The sequence below is a fragment of the Panthera tigris genome, chromosome B4 (genome assembly GCF_018350195.1).
Source record: "Panthera tigris isolate Pti1 chromosome B4, P.tigris_Pti1_mat1.1, whole genome shotgun sequence".
Taxonomy (NCBI): Eukaryota; Metazoa; Chordata; class Mammalia; order Carnivora; family Felidae; genus Panthera; species Panthera tigris.
In genome coordinates, this window is record NC_056666.1 from 44224117 (window position 1) to 44242220 (window position 18104).

The window sequence follows — 18104 nt, forward strand, 5'->3', positions numbered from 1 at the left end:
CTGTGGTGTCAGTAGTTATTTCTCCTCTTTCAGTTCTAATTTTATTTGATTCCTCTCTCTCTCTCTCTCTCTCAGTGAATCTGGTTAGAAGATTATCAAGTTTTTTTTTTTAATCTTTTCAAAGAACAAGCTCTGGATTTCATTGATCTGTTCTATTCTTTGTTTACTTTCTATATCATTTATTTCTGCTCTAATCTTTATTATTTACATTCCTCTTCTGGTTTTTCCTTTGTTTTTGTTTCTTTTTCTAGCTCCTTAAGTGTAAGTTTTCAATGTTTATTTGTGATTTTTCTTCTTCTTGATGTGGGCCTGTATTGCAATAAACTTTCCTGTTAAAGAGCTTTTGCTGGGGGCGCCTGGGTGGCGCAGTCGGTTAAGCGTCCGACTTCAGCCAGGTCACGATCTCGCGGTCCGTGAGTTCGAGCCCCGCGTCGGGCTCTGGGCTGATGGCTCGGAGCCTGGAGCCTGTTTCCAATTCTGTGTCTCCCTCTCTCTCTGCCCCTCCCCCGTTCATGCTCTGTCTCTCTCTCTCTGTCCCAAAAATAAATAAAAAACTTTGAAAAAAAAATTTTTTTTTAAAAAAAGAGCTTTTGCTGTATCCCAAACACTTTACACTGTTGTGTTTTCAGTTTCATTTGCCTCTATTTATTTTTTTATTTCCTCTTTGATTTCTTAGTTGTCCCATTTACTGTTTAGTAGCATGAAATTTAACTTTCATGTGTTTGTGTTCATTCCATATTTTTTTTCTTGTGGCTGATTTCTAATTTTAGAGCATTGTGGTCAGAAAAGATGCATGGTATGACTTCAGTGTTTTTCAGTTTGCTGAGTCTTGCTTTGTGGCCTATTCTGGAGAATGGTCCATCTGCACTTGAAAAGAATGTGTGTTCTGCTCTTTTAGGGTGGAATGTTCTGAATATACCTGTTAAATCCATCTGTTCCAGTGTGTCATTCAAAGCCACTGTTTCCTTGTTGATATTCTGTTTGGATGATGTATGCATTGGTATAAGTGGGGAGTTGAAGTCCCTTACTATTATTGTATTTCTATCAGTTACTTCCTTGTAGTTTGCTACTAATTTCTTTATGTATTTGGGTGCTCCCATGTTGGTTGCATAAATATTTATAATTGTTTTATCTTTTTGTTGGATGATTATAGAGTGTCATTCTTTGTCTCTTGTTACAATCTGTTTTAAAGTCTATCTTGTCTGAAATGAGTATTGCTACCCTGGCTTTCTTTTAGCTTCCATTTGCATGATAAATGCTTTTCCATCCTTTCACTTTCATTTTCATGTGTTTTTAGCTCTGAAGTGAGTGTCTTGAAGGCACATATACATGGGTCTCGCTTTTTTATCCGTTCCATCACCCTGTGTCTTTTGATGGAGCATTTAGTTCATTTACATTCAACGTACTTATTGACAGGTATGTAATTATTGTCATTTTGTTACCTATTTTATGGTTGTTTTTGCCATTCTATTCCGTTCCTTTCTTCTATTGCTCTTTTCTCTCATGGTTTCCTAGCTTTCTTTAATGACATATTTGGATTCCTTTATCTTTATTCTTACATATCTATTACTGGTTTTTTATTTCTGGTTACCATTAGGTTTATGTTAACATCTTCTGCATATTATAGCAGTCTATGTTATGTTGATAGTCTCTTTTGAACCCATTCTTACTGCTCTCCCACCACACATTTTAGGTGTATGGTGTCATACTTTATATCCTTTTATTTTGTGAATCCCTTGCCAGATTTTTATGGATATACTTAATTTTAGTGCTTTTGTGCTTCCTGTTTTTCTTAGTCCTCCTTCTGGTCTTACCTTTCCACTCAAAAAGTCCTTGTTAACATTTCTTGAAGGGATGGTTTAGTGGTCGTAAATTCCTTTAACTTTTGTTTATCTGGGAAACTCTATCTCTCCTTCTGTTCTGAATGATAGCCTTGTTGGAAAAAGTATTCCTCATTGCAAATTTTTTTTTCATTCAGCACTCTACATGTATCATGCGGTTCCCTTCTGGCCAGCAAAGTTTCTGGTGAAAAAGCAGCCAATAGCCTTATGGTGTCTCTGTTGTATGTAACTGTTTTCCTTTCTCGTGATGCTTTCAATATTCTCTCTTGACCCTACTTTTTGTCATTTTAATTGCTATGTGTCTTGGTGTAGATCTCCTTAAGGTAACTTACTTCACCTATTATTTCTTCAAATAAATATTCTACCACCTTTTCTCTCTCTTCTCCTTCTAGGATCTCTATAAAGCAAATGTTATTACATTTGATGGTGTCTCCAAACTTCCTTGTTCTATTTTCATTTATTGTTATTATTTTCTTCTTTCTCAGGATCAGTTGGGTTGCTTTCCATTACTCTGTACTCCAGGTTGCTGATGTGTTCTACTTCCTTTAGTCAACTATTTACTCCTTCTGGTTTACTTTTAATTTCAGTTATTGTGTATTTTTTCTTTCTCCGTTGAGGGTCTCGCCGAGGTCTTCCACTCTTTTCTCAAATTCAGTGAGTATCTTTATGGCCATTGCTTTAAATTCTCTATCAAACATACTACTTATCAATGTTTCGTTTGCATATTTTGCTGTGATTTTGTCCTATTCTTTCACTGAAACATTCCTCTCTCTCCACATTTTGCCTAACTCTGTGTCTATTTCTGTGTGTTAGGAAAGGCAGCTACATCCCTGTTCTTGAAAGTAGCAGCTTTATGAAGAAGAGCTCCTGTAGAGCCCTGCTATGCAATGTCACTTGTTCAGAAGAACCTGGCATTACAGGGGTGTCTCCTGTGTGTTGTGCGAGCCCCACTGTTGTGCCTGAGCTGCTATTGCTTTCACTCCAGTCATCTGCAATGATTCTCTGAGTCTGTTGGGAGCAGAGTTTGGTTCCAGTGTTATTAGTGGGACATCCTGGGGCTTCCTTGAGCTTGAGTTGAGTCAGACCAGGCATTTGCCAAAGATTCGGTAGCACAGAATGGCAGGGCATCATCCCTATGTTGTTCTAGGAGAAGTTTTGTGAGCAGTGCATGCAGTCAGACTAGATATCAGACCCAGCCCTCTACTGGGCCACATTTGGACCTGGATGTGTGGTACATTCCCTTGTCTTCCAGGGCGGGAAACCTCTGGAGTGGTGCTGGCCCCTGTTGTGGCCACTTGCCTACTACCAGGCTTGTGACACCACTTTGGATGGGCTCTGGCCAAGGGCATATTGAAAGGGGCAGATTCAAAGGAGAATGTGAGGCAAGGAACATGGTATTAACAAGGCTTACTCAGGTCTGCTGTGGGAAGAGACCTGGGGAGGGGCTTGGCAGAATAGGTGTGTTTCCAGGGTAGCACAGAAGTAACATACTGTGTTATCAAGTTGGGTGGAGATCATTGGTAAAGCACTGATTCTCCCAGGTGTCTTGGTCACTATGCTAGAGAGCAAGAGAGGGAGATGGCACCAGACAGCTCCTTTGTTCTTGGAAAAGAATCCTAAAGATCCCTGCCCTCCAGCACACGCTCTGAGATTAGTAAATATATCTCTTTCTTGTATATCCCAGGTGTTTTTCAATTCATGTTTTTGTTGTGCTGTCTCTTTAAGGGTGAAGAATAAGTGTTCTATGCTCTCTGGGCTCTCCCAGAGCTACAACTACTCGGTTTTAAAGATGCAGGTGTTCACATTAATCAAAGAAAGATTCAGAACAACCCAGTCCTCTCAATAGGAGCAGAAAAGCATGAGACAAAAGGCAGCACCCTTCCTCGAGGAAAACTCTCAAGGGAGTAAGAATAAAAAGGACATACCTCAAGGCCATAAAGGTCATATATGAGAGACTCACAGCTAATATCATCCTCAGTGGGGAAAAACCGAGAGCCTTCCTCCTAAAGTCAGGAATACAACAGGAATGTCTACTATCACCACCACTGTTCGACGTAGTGTTGGAAGTTCTAACCTCAGTGATCAGACAACAAGAAGAAATAAAAGCCATCCAAATCAGCAAGGAAGAAGTCAAACCTTCACTCTTTACAGACAACAGGATACTCTGTGTGGAAAACCCAAAGACTCAACCCAAAACCTGCTAGAACAGATTCAGTAATTCAGCAAAGTTGCAGGTTATAAAAATCAATGTACAGAAATCAGTTGCACTTCTATACACCCTTAATGAAGCAGCAGAAAGAGAAATCAAGGAATTGATCCCATTTATAATTGCCCCGAAAGCCATAAAATATCCAGGAATAAACCTAACGAAAGAGGTAAAAGATCTGTATGCTGAAAACTATAGAAAGTTTATGAAAGAAATTGAAGAAGACACAAAGAAATGGAAAAATATTCCATGCAAATGGATTAGGAAAACAAATATTGTTAAAATGTTGATAATACCCAAAGCAATCGACACATTCAATGCAATCCCTATCAAAATAATACCAGCATTCTTCACAGAGCTAGAACAAACAGTTCTAAAATTTGTATGGAACCACAAAAGACCCCAAGTAGCCAAAGTAATCCTGAAAAAGAAAACCAAAGCTGGAGGCACCACAATTCCACACTTCAAGCTGAATTACAAAGCTGTAATTATCAAGATGGTATGGTACTGGCACAAAAACAGACACTGAGATCAATGAAACAGAATAGACAACCCAGAAATGGACCCACAAATGTACGGCCAACTAATCTTTGACAAAGAAGGAAAGAATATCCAATGGAAAAAAGTCTCTTCAGCAAATGGTATTGGGAAAACTGGATAGCGACATGCAGAAGAATGAATCTGGACCACTTTCTTACACCATACATAAAAATAAACACAAAATAAATGAAAGAACTAAATGTAAGACAAGAAACCATCAAAACCCTAGAGGAGAAAACAGACAGCAACCTCTTTGACCTTATCCACAGCAATTTCCTACTATACATGTCCCCAGAGGCAAGGGAAACAAGAGCAAAAATGAACTATTGGGACCTCATCAAAATAAAAACTTCTGCACAGCAAAGAAAACCATCAACAAAAATAAAAGGAAACTGATAGAATGGGAGAAAATATTTGCAAATGACATATCAGATAAAGGGCTAGTATCCAAAATTTTAAAGAACTTACCAAATTCAACACCTCCCAAAAACAAGTAATCCAGTGAAGAAATAGGCAAAAGACATGAGCAGACACTTTTCCAAAGAAGACATCCAGATGGCAAACAGACACATGAAAAGATACTCAACATCACTCATCATCAGGGAAATACAAATCAAAGCCACAATGAGATACCACCTCACGCTTGTCAGAATGGCTAGAATTAACAACTCAGGAAACAACAGCTGTTGGTGAGTATGCAAAGAAAGGGGACTCCTTTGGCACTGCTGGTGGCAGGCACTCTGGAAAACAGTATGGAGTTTCCTCAAAAAACAAAAACAAAAACAAAAACAAAAAATAGAGCTACCCTACAACCCTGCAATTTCACTAGTAGGTATCTATCCAAAGGATACAAAAATGCTGATTTTATATATATATATATTTCAATTTTAGTGAAATATATATATATTTCAATTTTAGTGAAATATATATATATATTTTTCACTAAAAGTTAACTAACTTGGATTTAAAATAAATCCAAAATAATAAATAATAAATCCAAAATAAAAAATAAATAAATTTCCAGGTGTTAAGCCAGGTTGATTATAAGAACTCACAAAATAAGACCCCTCTGGTTTTTGAAGCCAAATGTAATGGAAATTCATCTTCTCTGAGTGTGTTCCCCATGTCTGGGGTGCTTTGTGTGAGGGCCTTTTCTTCTCCTCTCTCCACACCCTTGGCATCCCCTCTTCTCATGCACGGTCCTGAGGGTCTGCCTAGCTTGTGACTGGATCTTTGGACTTTCTACACTCTTGGATGTGTCCTCTTTTCTACATTCAGCTGTTCAGAGTCTGTTCTGTAAGTCTTTGGGTCATTTTCTAGGTTATTTACAGTTATGTGGGTGTTATCTAGTTTTGTCCATGAGATGAGGTGAGTTTAGGACCTTCTTACTCTGCCTCTTCCCCAGAATTTGGGATACTATTTTCAAAGTGATCAAAGGCAAAAAATAACTGTCAACCAAGAATACCTTACTCAGCAAAGCTATCATTCCAAAATACAGGAGAGATAAAGAACTTCCCACCATCCCAGGGGATGGTGGATTGGATCAGTTTCTACTCTGGCCGTAGGTGGCAGTCACAGGATTACAGCAACATGACTCCCCTGGTGATCTGTTAAAGCCATGCATCATAAGTACTAGACCTCTATCCCATAGAAATGCTAAAGGGAATTCTTCCAACTGAAACAGCAACCAAAAAAATCATAACATAAAAATGTATGAAAGTATGCAATCACTGGTACAGACAAAAGGAAAATGATCCTTGACAGTGGTCCAGGCAATAATGTCTAGAATATGTCACCACAAGCACAGGCACCAAAAAATAAAATAAAAAGTGAGGCTACATTGAAATAAAGAGCTTTTGCACGACAAAGGGAACAATCAATAAGCTGAAAATACAATGTATTGAATGAGAGAATGTAATTGCAAACCATACATCTGACAAGGGACTAATTTCCAACATATAAAAAGAACCTTTCCAACAATATAACAAAAAAGAAACTAATCCAATTTTTAAAATGGGGAATGGATCTGAGTAGACGTTTTTCTGTAGACATATAAACGGCCAGTAGATACATGAAAAGGTGCCCAACAAATGACTCATCAGGGAAATACAAATCAGTGAGCATAAAGTAATGAGATAATCACCTCACATCTGTTCAGATGACTTTTATCACAAAGAGGAAAGATATTGGTAGAATGTGAAGAATGGGAAAAATTCAGGTGGGAGTGTAAATTGGTGCAGCCACAATGGAAAATAGTATAGTGGTTTTTCAAAAAATTAAAAATAGAACTATCAAATGATCCAGTAATCTCACTCTTGGTATATATTAAAAGGAACTGAAATCAGTATCTCAAAGGGATCTCTGCACAGCCATGCTCAATACAACTTTACTTACAGTAGCCAAGATATGAAAACAAACGAAGTGTCTTCCAACAGATAAATGGTTATGAAGATATGATATGTATAGGGGCGCCTGGGTGGCTCAGTCGGTTAAGCGGCCGACTTCAGCTCAGGTCATGATCTCGCGGTCCATGAGTTCAAGTCCCGCGTCAGGCTCTGTGCTGACAGCTCAGAGCCTGGAGCCTGTTTCAGATTCTGTGTCTCCCTCTCTCTGACCCTCCCCCGTTCATGCTCTGTCTCTCTCTGTCTCAAAAATAAATAAACGTTAAAAAAAAATTTTCTAAAAAAAAAAAAAAAAAGATATGATATGTATAATGACATGATATAGATATAGATTAGATATAGATGTAGATGGATATGGAAGTTAATTAAAGTCATAGAAGGAAGGAAGAAATGATAAACATATATATATTTGAAAGTTGATGCTAAAATATGAATAGTAGAAGAACTCGTGGTAGCCTCAAATGGAACAATACCCCAAATTCCAAGGGCATCATCAATAGAATGGATAAATACGTTGTAGCAGAATCAGACAATAGAACAGCAAGGAAGTGTCGAGAAATTACAAATTCATGCAATTATAGGGATGGGTCTCACGAGTTCAGCTTCACCTAAAAAAGCCAAATATAAAGTATACACATAGTATGATTTCATTTATATAATGTGCTCTTTAATGAAGAAAAGGACATAAAGGGGGTATTTTGCAGTGCTGGTAAAATTCATTTCCTCATTCCATGTGACAGTGACACTTGAAAATTCTGCCATCTGTTGGCATGAATGACATGTGTTTTCATCTGTATGTATATAATACTTCAGTAAAATTATATGAGAATATTATGAAAATATGTAAATATGTTTAAAAATTCTATCAAACATTTAAAGAAGAGTTGATGCTTATTTTTCTCAAATCATTCCAAAAAATAGAAATGGAAGGAACACCTCCAAACTCATTCTATGAGGCCAGCATTACCTTGATTCTAAAACCGGACAAACACCCCACCAATAAAGAGAACAATGGACCGATATCTTAGATGAACATGAATGCAAAAATTCTCAACAAACTACTAGCCTGTTGAATCCAATAGTACATTAGAATAATCATTTACTATGATCAGGTAAGATGTATTCCTGGACTACAGTAGTGGTACATTATTTGTAAATCAATCAATGTGATACAGCACATTAATAAAAGAAAGGCTAAGAACCTTATGATCCTTCCAATAGATGCAGAAAAAGCATTTGACAAAATACAACATCCAGCCATGATGACTCAACATAATAACCATCAACAAAGCAGGGATAGAGGGAATATGCCTCAACATAATAAAGGCCATATACAAAAAACCCACAGCTGATATTATCGTCAGTGGGGAAAAACTGGGAGCTCTTCCTCTACAGTCAGGAATAACACAGGGAATGTCCACTCTCACCATTGTTATTTAACATAGTACTGGAAGTCCTAGCCTCAGCAATCAGACAACAGAAAGAAATAAGAAGGATCCAAATCAGCAAGAGAGAAGTCAAATTTTCACTACTTCTAGATGACATGATACCCTATACAGAAAACCCAAAAGACCCCACCAAAAAGTTGCTGGAACTAATACATGAATTCATTAAGTTGCAGGATACAAAATCAATGTACAGAATTCTGTTGCATTTCTATACACCAAAACTAAAGCATCAGAAAGAGAAATTAAAGAATCAATCCCATATAGAATTGCACCCCAAACCATAAGATACTTAGGAATAAACGTAACCAACCAGGTGAAAGATCTGTACTTAAAAACTCTGAAACAGTAATGAAAGAAATTAGAAGGTGACACAAATAAATGAAAAAAACATTCCATGATCATGGATTGGGAGAAAAAATATTATTAAAATGTCTATACTGTCCAAAGCGATATACACATTTAATACAATCCTTATCAAAATACCAATAGCAGTTTTCAAAGAGGTAGACCAATCTTAAAATTTGTATGGAACCACAAAAGACCCTGAATAGCCAAATCAATCTTGAAAAAGAAAAGCAAAGCTGGAGGCATCACAATTTTGGTCTTTAAGATGTATTACAAAGCCATAGTGATCAAGAGAGTATGGCATTGGCACAAAAATAGACAGATCAATAGAACAGAATAGAAAACTCAGAAATGACCCACAATTATATGGTCAACTAATCTTTGATAAAGCAGGAAAAAATATCCAATGGAAAGAGGATGGTCTCTTCAACAAATGGTGTTGAGAAAACTGGACAGAAACATGCAAAAAAAAAAAAAAAACCAGGATGAGTTTCTTACACCATACAAAAAAAATAAATTCAAAATGGATAGAAGGTCTAAATGTGAGACCGGAAACTATCAAAATCCTAGAGGAGAACACAGTCAATAACCTCTTTCACATCAGTCATAGCAACTTATTAGATATATCTCCTGAGGCATAGGAAACAAAATCAAAAATGAACTATTGGGAATTCATCAAGGTAAAAAAGCTTCTGCATAGAGAAGGAAGCAATCGACCAAACTAAAAGTCAATCTTTGGAATAAGAGAAGATATTTGCAAATTACATCTGATAAAGGCTGAGTATCCAAAATCTATAGAGAACTTATAAAACTGAACACCCAAAAAACAAATAATCAAGTGAAAAAATGGGCAGAAAACATGAATAGACTTTTTTTCACAGAAGACATACAGATGGCTAGCTAATAGACACATGAAAAAATGCTCAACATCACTCACCATCGGGGAATATTACAATGAGATATCACCTCACACCAGGTAGAACAGCTAAAATGAACCACACAGGAAACAACAAATGTTAGTGTGGATGCATAGAAAGGGGGACGCTCTAGCACTGTTGGTGGAAATGCAAACTGGTGCAGACACTCTGGAAAACAATATGGAGGTTCCTGAAAAAGTTAAAAAGATAACTACCCTACGATCCAACAATTGCATCTCTAAGTATTTACCCAAAGGTTAAAAAAATCCAGATATGAAGGAATACATGCAACCCAATGTTTATAGCAGCATTATCAACAATAGCCAAATTATGGAAAGTGCCCAAGTGTCTATCGACTGATGAATGGATAAAGAAGAGGTGTTACATGTATATAATGGAATACTACTCAGCCAAAACATAAAAAATGAATGAATTTTTGCCGTTTGTAATGATGTGGATGGAGCTAGAGAGTATTATGCTAAGTCATACTGAGAAAGACACTTACCATATACTGTATGCTTTTACTCATGTGGAATTTAAGAAACAAAACAGATGAATTTAGGGGAGAAAGAGGAGAGACAAACTAGAAAACAGACTCTTAAATAGAGAACAGAGTGATGATTACTGGAGGGGCGTGGGGGAGGAGATAGGTTAAATGGGTGATGGGTATTAAGGAAGGTACTTGTGATGAGCACTGCATATTGTAAGTGATGAATCACTAAATTCTACATCTGAATCTAATATTACACTATATGTTAACTAACTGAAATTTAATAAATTTCAAAAAAATATAACTTCTCTGTTGCAGAAGGCATTTGATAAAACTAATATTCTTATTTGAAAAAATAACTTTTAAAAACATAAAAATAAGAGAAAATACCACTCAAATATCTAGAGTAGTCAAGACAACAAAGCAAAATTAATATATATGTATTTTTTAAAAAATAGCTTTTTAAACAGGAAATTGAAATAAAAATACATAACTAGGGGCGCCTTGGTGGCTCAGTTGGTTAAGCGTCCGACTTCGGCTGGGGTCATGATCTCACAGTTTGTGGGTTCGAGTCCCACATCAGGCTCTGTGCTAACAGCTCAGAGCCTGGAGCCTGTTTCAGATTCTGTGTCTCCTCCTCTCTCGGCCCGCCCCACCGCCCCCACCAATGCTCATGCTCTGCCTCTCTCTGTCTCTCAATAATAAATAAACGTTAAAAAAATTAAAAATAGGGGCGCCTGGGTGGCGCAGTCGGTTAAGCGTCCAACTTCAACCAGGTCACGATCTCGTGGTCCATGAGTTCGAGCCCCGCGTCAGGCTCTGGGCTGACGGCTCGGAGCCTGGAGCCTGTTTCCGATTCTGTGTCTCCCTCTCTCTCTGCCCCTCCCCCGTTCATGCTCTGTCTCTCTCTGTCCCAAAAATAAATAAAAAAAACACGTTGAAAAAAAAATTAAAAAAAAAATTAAAAATAATACATAACTAGATTAATGAAACAGATTAGAAGGTGAAAATTTATACCCACACATATAGGGAATGCAGATTTCAACAAAGATGCATAGTCATTCACTGGAGAAAGTATAGTCTTGTCAACAAACGCTGTGGAAATAACTGACTATCAAATAATATTAATAATTACATGCCCTAAACTCCATACAAAAATGCTCCAAACTGATTGTAAACCTAAGTGCAAACTATACACTTCTTTTAGTTTTTAGATAGACTTTTTAGACAGAACTCCAGAAACATGATCCAAAGAACAAATTGATGAAGTATACTTCATCAAAATAAATGACTTCTGCTTTTTGAAGACAAAGAAAAATCACAGACTTGAAGGACATAACTGCAAATCATACATCTAATAAAAGACTTGCCGCCAGGTTACATAAAGAATTCTCAAAATGTAAATAATAAAAATTAAATATAATCAAATATTTCATGAATTACATCACCAAGAAACATAGAAGATTGGCAAATGAGTACAGGAAAAGATGCTCAAAACTGTTTGTCTTAGGAACATTCAAATTAAAACCACCACAGACCAGACTTCCTGTTTTGGAAAAATATACAGGATAGACTTTTCCCTATTCATCCCACTAAATATAGCTAGAACCCCTGGACATTATACATAATAAGACAACATAAGAAGATTTAGAAAGGTTATGAGAAAGCTGGCAGATCCCAGCCCTGGAAAACCGAGGAATGACAGGGAGGTCAGCTCCCTGGAATTTCTCTTCACCTCACATATCCCAGACTGGTGCCTGAGAGGCCAGCAAACCACAGACACAACAGGTACACACAAAAATCCCCCCAATATTTTTTCTCTCCAGTCAAAATAACGGGGAAAAGGCATGCTGGAAAGACAGAAAAGTTTTTGATACTAATTGCATTATTCCAATCCAAAGCCATTGACTATCCAATAAAAATATAACTCAGGCTTGCAGGGGAAATCAAGAGATTCTCCAATAAAGGAAAACTAAGAAAATGTACCACCACCAGATCTGCTCTGAAAGAACTGCTAAAGGGAATTATCTTAACAGAAGTTAAATGATAAAAGGAGTCCTGGATCATCAGGAAGAAAGAGGGAACAAAAGAAAGAATAAAACTACCAGTAGGCTTAATGGACGGACTTTCCTTCATCTCTTGTGTTTTCTAAATTGTTTGATATTTGAAGCAAACTTATCAGTTGAAGCAAAATTATAACATCCATGTGATTCTCAGCGTAAATACAGAAATATTTAAGACAATTCTATTGTAAATGGGACACAGTAGAGGGACATAAAGAAAAGTAAGGCTCTACATTTTACTTAAGCTGCTGTGGGTTGTGATAGACTGTGTAGTTGTGATATATGTATATATAATTTTATAAAGATATATAATAGATTACTATCTTATAAAGCATATTAGAGCTTATATACTTACATATATAACTCTCCATATAAAAATTAAATGTAAAGAAAAGAATCTACTTTGCTATAAATTTTGTTCCATCAATTACGTAGTGATGTAGAAAAGTATAACCTTCACTTTTATCTCACAGCATCACAAATACAGCATCACAAATGGATCATAAACCTTAGTTAAAAGTTAATAAATCAATAAATCCTAGAAAGTCATATAGGAAATTATATTCATGAACTCTAACTAATTTCTGAAATGGGTCCCAAACAAGCACCAATGCCCAAAATGATAAATTGAATTATAGTGACATTAATAAATTTTGGTCATTAAAAGAGTAAACATGCAAGTCACAAGAGTCAAAGATCCATTTGCATCTTAAAACTCAAAAAAGAGCTCTTATCTAAAATATGACAAGGACTTCTAAAAAGGGAAAAGAAGACAACATCTAGAAGAAATGGACAAGAGACACACTTGAGCACTTCTCACTAACACAAAAGAAACGATCCTAATGAGTTACAGCCCAAAAAATGGTACTGTTATGAAACATTCAGAGCTTATTATATTAATTTTGTCAGACTACTGCGTTTTGGATCAAGAACCCATTTGGTACAACATGTATTCACGCAATAAGCTAGAAAAATGTTGGAATAATCTAATAAATTGAAATACACACATACCTGTGAAGGTGAAATTTCATTCTAATGCTTAGAGGAAAATGTGTTATGATTACTCATAAATACCATGATAGTGTTATATTTCTACATTATTATTTTATTGTGATAAATATAATATTGACTTGCCTAAACATATTATATACTATATAGTTATGCCTCATATATATTATTATAATTACAAAGTAATATGTAAAAAAGATACAGTAAAGGCTTTTCTTTTTTTAAGGCTTTATTTTTATGTAATCCCTATACACAGTGTAGGTCTTGGACTTAGAACCCCAAAATCAAGAGTCGCATGCTCTACTGACTGAGTCAACTAGGTGCCCCAAAAAGGCTTTCCATAAAATAATTCTTCATAGTGCCCTCACCACATATTAAAAGTAAACTAAATTTGTATCTGAGAATAGATTTTAAAATATCATATTCATATAAGACAGCAGTGAAAATTCACAAACTATAGACAAATGCGATAGCATAGATGGATTACACACACATGAGGACGAAGGGAAACACACATAAAAATTCATACCGCATGATTCCATTGACATAAAGTCCAAAAATAAGCGAAGATATTTCATAATATTGAAATTGGCAGGGCTGACAAAGGCCTGATGTGTGGTAAAATTAAATAGCAAAGTTTATTTCTGGCAAAAGAGCATTTATAGAAGCACAATTTTCTATGAAAAGCAAGAAGTGGAAATTATCAAGCGTACCTTAAAATATAAAAATATAAATAAAATATCATAGAGTCAAACAAGGTAATACTAACAGACTTTAAAATAAACTATAAATATGTACAAAGCTATGAATGAACTCTACAAATATTATATTAACTGACAAGCTATTAATAAAATCTGGAATATTTGAAATCTTACCATTTCTTCTTCATCATCTATGTACAGCAGGTTAGAGTTCTTAGAAGCACAGGACATAAAACTCTCATTCCATGATTTTCTCTCAGTGCTAATGTAATAGCAATTGTTGGAATACACAAACCACTCTTTGGGACAACCACAGTGATGTGCTGGAGAAAGATTATGAGATATTACCCAAAAGCATTTTGAACACTAACAAATTCTAGTAAATTTACATACTTGTATATGGATATACATGCATACATATTTATGCACCCTCACAGACCCATATAAATAAAACAAAATATGCTCATGTACACACAGAGAGAATGGTCAGCTTCTCATTCCCCAACTTATGTGTCCATATAAAGCAAACACACAAAAATATCCATCTCAGCATGTCCTGAGATCACTGAACAAAGCCACTTTTTTAGAATAGTAAAATGATTTATCTCTCATCATGTTATACCAGAAGAAAATTTGAGGAAATTGGCAACAATGGGTATGGGAATTTTAAATGAGTATCTCTTCATATTGTTGCCTAAGAAGTAATACTTTCGTATAATCATCATTTCTGAACCATTATTACCCAGTTTTGTAATTAATTTTCCTCCAAAAACTCCAGTACCATTGTTGCCCAGCCAAAGGTAGAGATAAAATAGAAACTATGTTAATATTAGAATTTTGAAAATCACTTTGTACCTTTCTGGATCTTTGTTGTCAGGGACAAATTTTTCTGCTCTGGTATTTCAGTAGCTGAAAAAACTAAATGAAGCCTCATAAAAATTTAATATTAAACCAAATACATCGTAATTATTTGAGTTTCTCAATTTAAAACTTTCTGTATTGTTTAGAATTAGAAAACTGTAATAAAATTTATATTACTAAGCAAAATTAATAAAGTAATGATTAGGGAGAAAATATTTCGAAAGCCTACAAAACCAAACCTCACCATCTCTTACAGTATTTGGCATAATCGATCTCAAGAATTAATTTGTATTTCTCAACAACATTTCTCCTAGATCATCTCTTTGAGTAATGACATCTGAACACATGTGTAATGCTGTCTGCAATTATTCTGTTATTTTTATTTTTGACAAATTCAGAATAACCATTGCACATTTAGAGCACATATGCATTAAAATGGAAATTCTATTCCATAATAGTAGGAGGCATTTTGAGGCACTGACAGTCATTAAAATGAAAAGTTCCCAAATAGTCATTCAAACACTTACGGGTAACAACTACTATTGTTACCACAGTGGACATCAAGACAAGGCAGATGATTCCCAGGATCCTAGCAATGAGCTTCCCTGGAAATAATAGTAAATATTTAGAAGAGAAATGAAAACACTGAGAAAGGGTGGAAGGAAATAATTATTTAGGAAAGTTACATATAAGAGAACTACAGATGCACAGGGAGTCACAAATAAACACTTGGACCCCAAGCCCATATCTACCATCGTAATCTTTTCCCAGAATATACGATTGCATTTTAAGTAAAGGTAATACTCCATGAGCTTTTGGTCAAAGACTACAAATTACAATAGCTGAGTAAAGTTAGTCTTTAGATTTCAATTAGAATACCATTATCCAACTCCAAGCTCTGATATTCACAAATGAAAACTATGAGATCATTCCCGGCTCATTCTCTACACCCCTGCACCTTAACTGCACATCCTAGAACAGTTATACTGTGTGCATATTAAATGTTTTACCTTTGCAGTGATAATTCTTGTCATTCCCTTGAAGATCCTGAGAAGCATTTTGAAGATTTAACTCTGCATAGAGCAGTTCCTGCTCAGTTACTGAAATGGAACTTTTAGTGCCCTTGGGTTTCATTTGCTGTCTCTTTGAGTCTTTCATCAGATTAAGTTCTGCATAAGTGACTTCTTGGCTATTCATGTCTGCAGCTGAGTCGTGACAGGCACAGTGCTGTATGAAACTGTACTGAAGGTCTTGATAAATAGTGTATGTAATGTAAGGACAAGATTGCTCACACGGGGTGGAGTGCGGGGTAAGTGATACTACTCTTTTGCAGTTGAACAATGTGAAATCTGGTACTAATTTCCTAAGAGCTTTAAAGGAGTGTGTCATGATAGAATAAATGGGTTTTATTCTGATATTCTGTTTGACACAGTAGTATTGGTTGGAAAAACATAAAGCAATAGATTAGTGAAGAAGAAAGGAATTCATGAATAACACTGTCCTCATTAATATAAGGCCAGATTCCACAGAAACATTTCAACACTATTAGAATAACTGGGTTAAAACTAAAATGCTGCCTTAGAAAGAAAATGTTGCACCAATGTTTTTGACAAGTTTTAAATCCATTATTGGTTAAAAGTTGAGTATTCTGATTGGGGAATTGTGTTTTAGCACATATAGAACTATCCTGTAATAAATTACTTTTATTTGATGACATACTTATTTATTAAAAGGTGATGTGTTATTATCAAATGATCTTTTATTTGGGGTTATTGTGGAGTTCTGAGAAATTATTAAATTTTAAAAGAAAAAACGTATATGTTCAAAACTGTTAATGTGACACACTAAACTTATCCAAAACTTGAACAATACTGAAAACAAAATTTTAAAAAATGACTTTCTTCAAGAACTTTTTTAACACCAGAAACTGCCATTAATTGTAATATGTGTAACCATAAAATGATAAAATTACAACAGTATAGATCATTTGTGGAAGAACTGTTTTGGTACAAACTTCCAGAAAGATTTGTGAATGTTAAAAGTTGTGAGGGTAGTTTTAATTGTGTAAGCAAGTGTAATAAATAGAAATAAATGTAAATTAATAGTTCAGCCAATGAGCTCTGTAGTCAGGGAGATCTGGACCTACTTCTGTCTCTCAAATTTACAAAGTATGACCTTTAAAAAGTTACTTTGTGTCTAACTACCTAGTTTACTAATGTAAACTTGGAGCAAAATATGTAAAAATATAACACCTATAAAGCATTCACTATTCAATCTGGCTTTTATAAACTCTCAATAAAATTATTTTAAGTATTTTTAACACCATAGTCACATTATAACTACTGATTTGTTAGAGCATAAAACATTATTCATTACACAGTAGTGCCTTTCAGTATGGATTCTTTTTTTTTTTTTTTTTTGAGTTTTGGTTAATTTTTAAAAGGTCTTTTGATTGTTTACAGTTAAGTTTAAATTAGTATTTTACGGAAGGTAGCTCATCCTGCTTTTTATGAAAACAAAACTGCTTTCATTTACCTAAGTAAGTGTGTAATGTTTGACTCTCACGATGCGATGAATTCACTTTAAGAATCTATTTTTAAAGGCTGGGCTAAATATCAAATCATACATGTAATTATATCTATACTGATGACAAATTCAAAATTAACTGTTTCTTGCGATGATGCTTATGGGATTTCACTCGACATTATATTAATTTACAAACCCAAGTATATGTGTCTGTGTGTGTACTTGATTACTTCTCCACAGGCAAGATTAAATATTTAAAAAAACTCTCCAATGTATTTCATATTCATTCTTGTTTGTTACCCTGAATTGTCGGAATACAGATACCAATGTTCTCTGTGATTTCATTATATATTAGCTGTGCCTCAGATGCATCCCACCAGCATTTATAATCTCCCACTCACTGGGGTGACGGAGTAAAGAGACAGGACAGTAGTGACACATGCCTTCTGTGGCCCAGACACTCATGCATCTTCCAGAGGGAACCAGGTTACTCTTGTAAACAGATGATATCTGTGGTTTTCACAGCCTGTTGGCCCTGTGTGACCTCAGAAGGAGGCAATAATGGAAAAAAGTAGATTTCTCATCAATGTGTCACTTCAAATTTGAACAGGAAATTCTTACCCTTGGGCTATTTTGAAGCCCATTTATATTATCACACGCCTCCAGAATGCAGAGACTTGCAGCCTGTAGTGTGTCGTTTAATTTGTCCATTGGCAAATGCCCTTGAGAAATGTTTAGGTTCCACAAGATATTGGG

General features: G+C 35.5%; 1 protein-coding gene across 1 annotated transcript in view; it reads right to left on the minus strand.

Moving 5' to 3' along the window:
• Window positions 1–16019, minus strand: part of LOC102957149 (NKG2-A/NKG2-B type II integral membrane protein-like) — a 63007-nt gene extending 46988 nt beyond the window's left edge. Inside the window, exons 1-4 of the mRNA XM_042991758.1 lie at window positions 15833–16019; window positions 15350–15427; window positions 14817–14879; window positions 14136–14284 (exon numbers count right to left, since the gene is read on the minus strand). Of these exons, the coding sequence (XP_042847692.1) occupies window positions 14136–14284; window positions 14817–14879; window positions 15350–15427; window positions 15833–16019 (477 nt within the window). The remainder of the gene's footprint in view (window positions 1–14135; window positions 14285–14816; window positions 14880–15349; window positions 15428–15832) is intronic.
• Window positions 16020–18104: the final 2085 nt, after the last annotated feature.